The 10,636-nt window shown below is 39.7% G+C and overlaps 1 protein-coding gene across 1 annotated transcript; it reads left to right on the top strand.

Moving 5' to 3' along the window:
- The first annotated feature begins 2,735 nt into the window (after positions 1–2,735).
- Positions 2,736–9,650, top strand: radx (RPA1 related single stranded DNA binding protein). The gene is made up of 15 exons (XM_069700513.1): positions 2,736–3,640; positions 4,141–4,283; positions 4,430–4,622; positions 4,905–5,013; positions 5,227–5,327; positions 5,424–5,543; positions 5,620–5,715; positions 5,803–5,970; positions 6,119–6,282; positions 6,364–6,500; positions 6,610–6,657; positions 6,736–6,842; positions 6,923–7,159; positions 7,764–7,946; positions 8,038–9,650. The coding sequence occupies exons 1-15, from the start codon at positions 3,046–3,048 to the stop codon at positions 8,172–8,174; spliced, it is 2,538 nt and encodes an 845-aa protein (XP_069556614.1). The 5' UTR covers positions 2,736–3,045; the 3' UTR covers positions 8,175–9,650.
- Positions 9,651–10,636: the final 986 nt, after the last annotated feature.

Genomic DNA, 10,636 nt, shown 5'->3' with positions numbered 1-10,636 from the left:
AATCATGTTTAACCTTGGCATAAAATGGGATTTATAAAAAGAAAAGTATAAGAATATTACTATTTGCCATCTCAAAGACTAATGATTATAATTATCAAAAAGTTGACAAGACATGAGGAAGAGTATTGCTTTATCAGCACATCTCTGTAGTACCACAGTCTTTATCTAAATGCCTATACACCCACCATCCAAACATCCTCAGCAACCTTGGAGGAGCAAATTAAGAGTATAAGAGGCAGAGATGATCATAGACGAGAAGGGAAATCAGAGGCAGTAAAAAAATATAGATTTAGAAGTATTGCACAAAGGATTGCGCATTGTCAGCACCTTTGATCTGGTGACTGTTAAGTTGTAGGCCTGCAGGAACAACGCCCACCTAAACTTACAGATCTGATCTGTGAAGAAACACAACAGTGAGTACGGTCAACCTCCCACTTTCCAAGTACTTATCAAAACGTGGATCCCGGACGAGAACAGTGTCACAAACTGGCTCCGAGAATGTGACAAGTAGGGAGTCCACGCAAGATGGTCACTTAAAACTAGTTAAATTTATTAAAAATAAAATAACACAAACCAAGAATGCAGAGTGTGAAAATCAGTACCGTCAGTAATGCAAGCAATGAGTGGATGTGTGTCATATGGGCTGTGGAGCTGTTGACTGTATAAATAGAAAATAATGCTGATGCCAAAGGAAGGAGGAGAGAGAGTTTAATCACATGATCCAGCTTTTATAGCCTGGAAGGCCCAGGTGAACGGCATCAGCTGACAATGATGCTTAAATGAGAACATTTACTTACAAAGTATGTAAAAAAAAACATGAACATAACTTATGGCTGAACTCCACACAGTCTGTAAAAATTTGGCCCATTTTAGAGTTTGTAAAATGTAATACCAGCAGCGATAGATGTCTGTTGCTTCACTCAAGGAATGAATGATGCCATGACGCCTGATTCACTTGCCAGGAAGTTGCAACAGGGATTTTTTTTTTAAACAGGTCAGCAGTACAAAGAACTGTAAATCCTCTTTGCCACTTAATATTGATGGTGAGAGTGGCACAGATTAATGCCAACACAGGAATGCCTTAATCAGCTCCTATTCAGCCATGAAATAATTAGGGAAGTTGGCCATTGGTTTGGGTCACAAGTTTTTGTTTCTATTCATCCCAAAGGTGCAGGCCAGTCAAGGTCTTCTACACAAAACTCAGAATTTCTTTATGGGCCTTAATTTGTGGGGATATTGTCACTCTGAGAAAAGAAATGGTCTTCTGCAAACTGCTGCCTCTAAATTAAAAGTACAATGTTCAAATATCATTTTATGTTGTAACAAAAGATTTTCCTTAATTGGGACAAAGCAGGAAAGTCCAAACAAGGAAAAATATCCAGAGAACATGAATACAAAAAAAATACAAAAAAATTGCAGACATGTTGACCTTACACCACACAGTATAAGATGTTAAAAACCTCCCTTCCTGTCCAAAGAGTTTGGTTTGCAATAACTCAATTTGGACAACAGAGGATGTGTTTGAGCTCTTGGAGCACTGATGATTTTGCAACAGTGAGGGAAAGTCCTCCCCCTGCTGGCATCACAAATCGCAAAAAAATACCTTCACAGCATCAAATATGACATTGTAAGAGTATGTGCCATACAGCGCAAGCTAAAAATGTATAAATAAATGTGACACAAAATGAGGCGTATCAATACTTTCAGGCAATTGTTCAAATGAGTAAAAAGTAATCATCGATACGTTTGCTTTTTTAAAATGTAAGTTTTTAAAGGGGGGTCATCTTCAGGATGTTTCCTTCAAAACAAAGGCTCAAGAGTTTTTGATAAATTGTCAAAGTCAAATATCTGGATGATCCAAATCAGCTCTGTGATATCAGGATGTTTCTAAGAAGTTTACTTCTATGCCTCATTTGGCCAAAGCAGCCAAACTACATACAGCATTTACAGTAGTGGCAGTATAGTACATGACATATAAATGTGACCAAATGCAACAATCTGAATGCAACAACTTTAACAATTGATTTTGAAAGGAGAAACACATTTTAGTACAACAACTGGTAGCCCAAAGATGAAAAAAAAAAAAAATGAAGTTGTCATTGAAAGCAGATTTGACATTCTGTGGATACGGCGTGTTGGAAACTCACATTTGGGTTTTAGTATAACATTTAAAACAGTATTTGGTGAGGAATAGTAAATAGGATTTCCTGAAAATAAACCTGACTTCATAATAAAATAGTGGTTTTACTGATAATCTGGTTGTGGTTCTGGGTCACTGCGGCTGTTAGCAATAGTTGATCATATTGATTAAATCTAAAGAATAATATGTGTTTTTGATGACCATATTATTTGAATTCAAAGACAATTTTAATTATCAGATCAAGATTCATTCCCCATGAGTTACAAGCTTTTTGTACCAGATTGCAAAGTGTTATACCGTTTAATTAATTCAGCTTTTACGAGTCATTCCTGATTCATTCCTCTCTGATTGTAACTACTAACAATTTTGCTTCTGTATTATAAAGCGTTCAGCCAACAACCAAAGGTGTTTCCTCACGTCATTAATGTGTAAATGTTTACACAATAAATTAATTTGAAAAAGATAAAAGATCAAATTAAATTTAAAATATACTATATAATATAACATTTTAAATGATATATTTAAATTGATAATTTGATATACTGTATTTAAAAAAAAATGTGTTGTTTTTTTTAAATACTGTACGCTGCCCACAATGCACTCGTCGCCTTGATGACGTCAGGTCAACTGGTCCTCTCCTCACTCTGCTCAGCTCAGCGCGGTTTTTAAAAACAGGAATTACCCGAGTACATCCACGGACTCTTTTTGAGGTCAGAGTAAAAATAATTGTTTAAACGCGTGAATTCAGTGCGTATCAGCTGATCTTCTTTCCCTTCGTGCGCGTATTGTTATTCGGGCAGATAGTGACGTAATCAAACAGCACCGCCGTTGTTTGTATCGCGGAAACTGTAATTTAGCGAGTAAAAACTAAAAACTACAAAAAAAAAAACAAAAAAAAAATATGCATGGAGGATAACTCGTCCTATTCCTCGATGGTGGCTGGTCTCGGTCCGGCGTCTTTCCTCCAGAGGACGTTGGAGCGACTATCGCAGTGCTCGAGAGTCCAAACAGAGCAGGCGGCTCCGGTCGCTGTAATCGCGCTCCAGAGGTATTTATCTGAGCAAAGTGACGAGCAGCAGCAGCAGATCCTCCTCGACAGCTACAGCTACGACGTGACGATCACCGACGGAGTCTGGCGAGCTAAATGTTTGGTTCATCCCAGTTTAAACCCGCTGGTGCACAGAAACGTCCTGCGGACCGGGACCGACATCAGCATCGCGCAGTGCTCCTTTGTTTACAACGAGAGGAGACTGGGACACGGGTACATCTGCATCGAGAAGATCAGATGTACCGGAGAGAGGTCGGCCGTCCTGCTCCGCATGCGCGATGTCAGTTCACTGCCCATGCTGGTCAAGCACGGCATGGAGAGGAGCGTGTTGCTGCAGAGTGATGTACCTCTTCAGGTGAGCCGCAAACACTACCTGTCTCTGTGGAACAACGACGACCCGGAGGGAGACGTCTGGACCTCGGGCTCTCCCTCATCCGACGCCGTGCTGGACGGTGAGATGCTGCGCTCTGATCCCACCCTAACACACCCAGAGACACATGTCTTTCACATTTTACCTGCCTTGTCTGCAATAATTAGAGCTCGGCTGATGCTGCATTTTTTTTTTTTTTTTTTTAGCACGGAGATGTAGATTTGTAAGTATGTTTAACAGACAAATGTAGGAAATCCACACATTTTGCAAATCTACAACTACTAAATGTCAGGCTTTTTTTTGAAAAAATTTTTTTTTGCCTTATATTAATTTAAAATGACTAAACTGTTGTCAGTTTTGTCTTTAACTTTTCTATCGATTGATTACCACAAGTATGAGAACCAAGCAGGCAAGAGACATTATTGTTCACACAACAATCTTGCATATTTAGACAATCATCAAATTAATTCAGGTTTCAAAACATTTCACTTCATGTCTCCCCTTTGTAAAATTATTTTTATTTCATTATTATTTTTTATTTTGTAAGAGAGAATTGAACTGGCTTTGGCTGATTCTCAACAGTGTCCAAGGTGACTCTTCTCAGCAGTCTGGAGTCCTCCTTTAAAAACACATGGAAACCTCTCCCGCTCCTGGTTAAGATAATCCACAAATCCAGATTAAGGTACTATGGGAAATTTGGGCTCAAGATTGATTACCCCTACCAGGTGAGTTTGACCTTCTCATAAATGTTGTGCATTAGTAACAAGATGTGAACAGGATCTCACTTTCATATTTCCTGTGAACGTTTCTTTCTCCTGTTGTGACAGAGTGCAGTTCACACGCGTTCATCTCAGACTTTGTCATATTTCAGGCGTACTTTGAAGTTGCCGACCAGAGTGGCACAATGTCCCTCGTGCTTTGGAACGACCTCTGTCCCGAGTTTTACCAGACACTGAATGTCGGCACGGTGTTGTACCTCCAAAAATACACCCTGAAGCAGAGTTACGTGAACCGATCACGGCCGCAAATAGACCATCGCCGAATGAAGACCTTTGACTCTGTAGGTACGTACAGAACTACTGATCACTGTCGCACTTTCATATTTAGTGTTAAAACTGGAGAGCATCATTGTCAGAAAGAATCATAGTGTACTTGTCTATACAATCTTTGCATAGTCAAAGTATACATCAACAATTCATCTACTCTGCTGTCTATTTATATAAATTTCCCTGTTTTAAGAAGATTAATGTACTTCCATCATCTCTTCCACTGATTTATTTGTACTGTATCTGAAAGGTCTGATGAACTCGAACTTACACTTTGTTATGTGCATGTGTTTTTCTAAGAAATCTGCCTGAACCCTCACAACCCAGCTTCAATCATCACTGTGGTCTCACCGAAGACTGTTCGGCCTCAGTGGGGACTCCCTGAGGTCTCCTACCAGTTCACCACCAGGTGATGATGACTCATCATTTTATTACTCCACAGTCTTACATTTGTCTCTCTTTTATCTCTTACATGCCATGCTATTTTTGGTTAATACGAATATGAAAGTCTCTTTCAAAATATTTTGTTTTATGCTGCTCTTTGCTCTGTGATCCATGTGTTATTCTGATTTTAGTTTGGTTAAAAAAACAGCTCCATGTTATTGTGCCATAATTCACCCAGGTCAGAGCTGGAGAAACTGTCCAACAACGCTGCATGTGACATCATTGGTTTGGTGACGTTTGTTGGCCGTGTTGAAAGAGTGAAGAGTAAAGGGAACAAGGGTAAAACCCGTTCATATTTTATCTATCAGCCGAAATTTGTTTTGAAAACTGAAGTAAAGCTGCTGGCTTGTGTGACTGACCTAGCTCACCTTTCAGGTCCAGAAAAATTTTGGACGTATCGCTGGATCCACGCTTTGGATGGAACATCAAATCAACCTTTTATTCTGGAGCTTTTCTCCTCGTCTCATGCAGAAACCTTCAGTCAAATTTGTCCAAGTAAGTCTGCTGCATCAGCTCATGTCTGATATCTCTCTGGACACTTTTTTCTAATACATCATCCTCTCCTCTGTAGTGACCTACCTGGTGTGCACTCAGATGAGGGTTTGTCATGTGGAGGGCTCACTGCCGTACCTCACGAGCAGCTGCGAGACCCAGACGTTCATCACAGGTTAGCAACAAGTACCTGATGATATGAGGTGATTTTACTGGTGGCTGAAGGCGGAAGTGACCTGCGTGTCATCTGTGTCCACAACAGGCTGCCATAAAGGTCAGCCATATGTGAGTGACCCCAGCGTGAAGAGCTTCATCCAGTGGACCAAGAAGCTGAAGGACAACGTGGTCCTCCAGAGGACTGCTGTCGGTGGCCATTACTGCTACCCTCCTCCCCCACAGATGTTTACTCAGTCGATGGCAGATGCTTCAGGTGAGAGGAAAAAAATCTGAATAGTTTACAGTTTTTGTAGTATTAATAAATCATGTGTACTGTGCACCTTCCCAGTGTGTAATTTTACTCCACGGTAAAAGTGATTAGACGTCATTTAAAATTTTAACTCTTTACCCTTCATCTTAAGCGCAAGTTCCTCTGGTTGCTGCGGCTGACTTGAAGAAGGAGTTGGAGACCCTGCAATACAGGGAACATAAGAAACTTGCAATTCAAGGACAGATCACAGCGGTGCGCTACATGCAAAGCCCACAGACCAGCGAGTCACAAGGAACAGAGGAGGAGGAGGAGGAGGTAACTGACATTATTTCAGAGCATCTTTCCAAGACTAGTGATCATTTCAGATGTAAAACAAGTCAGTTGGTCTTTCTGAAGGTTTCCACTGGTGAGTGTAAACAAGCTGTACCAGACACGCACCTCTTGACAGCTGAGAGGACTTTGGCCGACAGTTTAACGTCTCCCTCTGCTGACAAAAGCTCAGCGAGCAGAAGGAAAAGAAGAATTCAAACGAGGTGTGATTTGACTGACAGATTTAAGTGTGTGATATAAAATCATGAATTGTAGTTTTGTGAGTTTAATGCTGCAGTTTACTGGTTAAAATAAATGTGATGTGTTTTTCAGTGAAGCCACGCAGTCGTCCCTGAGTTGTAGAAACACTCCAGCTAAAAGGTAGTTAAGATTCATCTGGTAGTTTTTGTCAGTAAACCATTTGAACTCGTCTCAGCTCATTTGTCTCTGCTCCTGCAGGACGTCTGGACATAAAAACACAGACGAAGGAGAGCAGGAGGAAGAAGAGAGCGACTCTGCATCTGAGGAAGTTCAACATAAGGAAGTCAGCCGACCAAATCCGAGTGGTGAGTAACTGGAGTGTCACCTTCACTGCAGCGCATCTTAACTGTCCTGTCACACACTGATGTGTTTGTCCTCTACACAGACTCTCATGCTTCCTCTTGGGAGAGCAGCAGCTGGCTGACGCAGCGGCAGGAAGTGTCCGAACATCTGTGTCGAGGTGGTCTGTACCAGGACAGCATCTCCCGGAGGTTCACGTTCGACGAGAAGAGCATCCTCCTGCAGTGGAGCAACCTTCAGCCAACACGGTGGACATCAGAGCACAATGCAAACACTATCCCACCGGCGCCGTGCCCAGGATACTACCAAGTGACAATCCTAGGTAAAGGACGATCACTGACCTCGGATGCACAAGAGGGTCTCGCACTCTGTCGGTCCTGTCAGAACGTCCTCTTGTTACATAATACATATCTAATATTCTGTTTGAGTTATTCAGCCAGTGTAGGTCGCTGCCTTCTTTCTTCTGAGTACGTGTCACACAAATCTCTGTCCCGAATAATCATGACTAACTGAGCTTTTACGTTTTTTTTATTATATTACCTTTACGTCATCAATGAGTCACTGTGAGGTGGAGACCTGCTGTCAGCGGTCACAGTCAGAGGGCTGAGTCACCTTTAGAAAACACCAGAATTCATGTGACGCTGTAGTATTTAGGTGGAGCTGCTTCTTTAAATGTTTGCTCTGTGACTTCTGCTCCATTTCCAACAAGACGGGTAGTTTAACATGTCTGAACAACAGCTTATAGGATGAATGCAACATAAACCTATGAGCCCACACAAATGGTCAAGAGGGCCGGCCTTCAGTCACGGCGGAAAAAATTACCCAAATCATCTTAAAACTCTTTTAAAGGCCTGTGTTTCAACGTCAGAGGAATAACAAATATTTAATTTTTTTTTTTTTTTTAATTTTTTTTATCTTCCCGACAGGCATCAACAAGCAGATAGCCGTCGACGCTGCGTATTCTCCCGTGGTGAGCTGCGATGAGCCCCGGGCTGTCGGCCTTCCTCAGGATCCCCACGGCAACACGCTGCTGTCCTGCCTCTCGTCAGGTTTTCTCTGCCCTCTCAGCGATTCAGCCAACCACAGTGAGACAACTCTTCCTGAGCCAGGTAGCCACCACCACACTAAACCAACTCAGGAAGCTGCTTTCCCAGCAGTCACTCACACATTTTATTTAACATGCTTTTTTTTGTCTTGCAGATGAGATCTTGGCGACTGCCAGTGAGCTGGAGGACACTCATGTTGTGTGCATCTTGGATCTTTGTCATCTGGGTGGAAATAAGGCGGAAATCCTGATCAACAAGGTGTACAGAGTGACAGAGGTTTCTCTCGAGTAGAAGATAAAATGAAAACATTATCAGCATCAATCATGTTATTGAACAGTTATTTTGGAGGATACTCCAGGCAGTTGTTTTAGACTAAGCCTCACTTTCATACTTGTAAATTCTCTGGTTACTTATGTGCAGTAAATGTCACAATATTTTTGCTGCAAACATTTGAGAAGACTAACTTTTCTTGTAAAAAAAACTGAAATACATAAAACTGCATCTTCAATTACCATCAGCCTTCAACTGTATGTTTACTGCGTGACAGAAGTTGTAATATAATATAAATGTCTTGATGCCCAGAGGCCTTATTAATCTTTTTTTTTACTGAGAAATACAATCCCAGCTTTCTGATGTGAAGATGGAAATGTCCATAAATAACTTTCAAAGTAAAAGATCTTGCTCAGAATAACAATACATATGTTTAAAAATATTTATTTTCAAATATTTCACAATATCCAGGTTGATTTTTTTTAATATATAAATAATTCAATATATAATTAATATCAAGATATTTTTGAATGTAAACTTAATTTGTTAATTTCTTTTCAAACAATGTTAACAATATTTTTTAAAGCTTATTTTGATGGTAAATACAGAAAGAAAACAAGCCATACAAGTGACTGTGCAACACCAACTTGAACACAAAAAAGCCTCACCTCCTCTAATAAGACACTTCATTATCTGTTACAAAATTACTTTAATTTTAAAATCATGTAACATACATATGTAATCTATTAGACATATAAAATAAACAACTATGTAGCCTAAAGGTTTTTTGTTTTTTTTTGTACATTCTATTATACAATATATTCAATGTTTGTTTCTGCACTGAAACTGCAGAAATAGCTGTATACCAGGTTTGTTTTGTTCAGGTCCTGGCAAATATCTCACAGAAAGCATTGATCTGACCTCCCACGCTAACACTTCAGGTGTCAGTCGGTATTTTACAAATCAGAAAAAATAGAAAAGAAGTATGGGATTAAATTCACATACCTTCAAAAAGAACAGTGACACTCAATGAAAAAAAAACTCATAAAGAGAAAGAAAAGCATTCTGAAGGTTGAAGAAGAAAATAATAAAAGGTGCAGCGACTACGGTTGAGGAGAGCAAAGAAAAACGGTACCGACTGAGCGGCACGATTATTTACAACAACTTCTGTGAAGCAAAGCAAAACACACCTAAAAAAGAAAAAAAAAAAAAAAAAAAAATCATCTTAGATCCAAAGCAAAAATAATTTAGGGTGGAGCAGAGTGGAGTTTAATGAGCAGAATTTCCCTCAACCACCTTTACAAGGCAAACAACATAAAAGCAGTTATTCTGTGTACAGAGAAATAGACTGAGATCTGAATGATGTGTTTCTATGGAGTTTTACTACCACTACTTGAAAGGTTGATATTTGGCTAAATCAGATTATTTTCAATGATTTTTTTTTTTGTCAGTAGTTGAAATAATATTGATTAATAAAGGAAACGTAGTTGTCTATGGCACCTCTGAGTTACTGGCTGAACTGAACCTTTATGAACCATTTTACTTGTGAAAGCACAGAGTCAAACAAACGCAGGGAGACTTGCTATAGTCATGTAAAAAACAAAGAATGTTTTGATGATGATGTACAATTGCACTTTTTTCTGTTGACTTCTTTCAGTTTTGGCTGAATAACTTTACTATGACTGGACAGCTGTTGCTGTCATAAAGGATTCATCTTTATTTAATCTTTTTTTTTTCATCATCATGCTGAACATACAGTATGATCCTTTACTCCAGAGTTTCTGTGTTCCATGTTTCATCTTGGGAGGAACTAACACTGCACCACAAAGTCCTGTGTAATCATAAATCTTCAGTGGACAAATCTTGTACCTTTAAAAAAAAAAAAAAAAAAAAAGTACTGCTGCTATCAACAGCTGAAGGAATGTCAGGACATTTTCATTAAAAAAATACTTCCATATAATTTACATGGTACAACGGCTTATTATACACCTCTATACACATCTGTTCTGAGACATTTAAAACAGTATAAATTAACATTCTTCTCTTCAAATTGACATTGCACATAGAAAAGTGTAAAACGGCACTGAACGTACATGCTCCATGTGTTCTGACGGTTGCGTCGTGTCGTCCAGTATGAACAGCACCAGTCTTGAATGGGACTGTGACAACTATTTTAATAATGTGTCCAGATTGAGAATTTTAGGAAACACAGAGTCATGATGCCGTTTCTATTGCTGTTGTTCACCATCTGTCTGATTGTCATTAACAAAAGAGAGATGCACACATGTTTCTTTAGTTTGAATTCTTCCTGCACATTGTTCATCTGCTAATCTGGCTTCACAAACACACTCCAATCCTCTTTCTGTTACAACTGTCATTGCACGATTAACACAGTGCTGCAATCTGACAACGCTGTCTGCAAAGAACACACCACGCTGCATCACAATGAATATGTTTGTGTCTGACTGTTTGAGAGGAGCGCA

This window comes from Brachyistius frenatus, unplaced genomic scaffold (assembly GCF_029030835.1).
Source record: "Brachyistius frenatus isolate BFR_SWC_R1_liver_20210118 unplaced genomic scaffold, ASM2903083v1 Contig_34, whole genome shotgun sequence".
NCBI classification, from domain to species: domain Eukaryota; kingdom Metazoa; phylum Chordata; class Actinopteri; family Embiotocidae; genus Brachyistius; species Brachyistius frenatus.
The sequence above is the reverse complement of the archived record's forward strand: the minus strand, read 5'-3'. Positions and strand labels throughout refer to the sequence as shown.

Bases quoted from the DNA above. Each gene is read 5' to 3' on its own strand.
- radx (XM_069700513.1), top strand. From the start codon at position 3,046: ATGGAGGATAACTCGTCCTATTCCTCGATGGTGGCTGGTCTCGGTCCG. The intron at 5,328-5,423 runs GTAAAACCCGTT...CTCACCTTTCAG, and splicing joins GAAGAGTAAAGGGAACAAGG to GTCCAGAAAAATTTTGGACG. The intron at 7,160-7,763 runs GTAAAGGACGAT...TCTTCCCGACAG, and splicing joins CTACCAAGTGACAATCCTAG to GCATCAACAAGCAGATAGCC.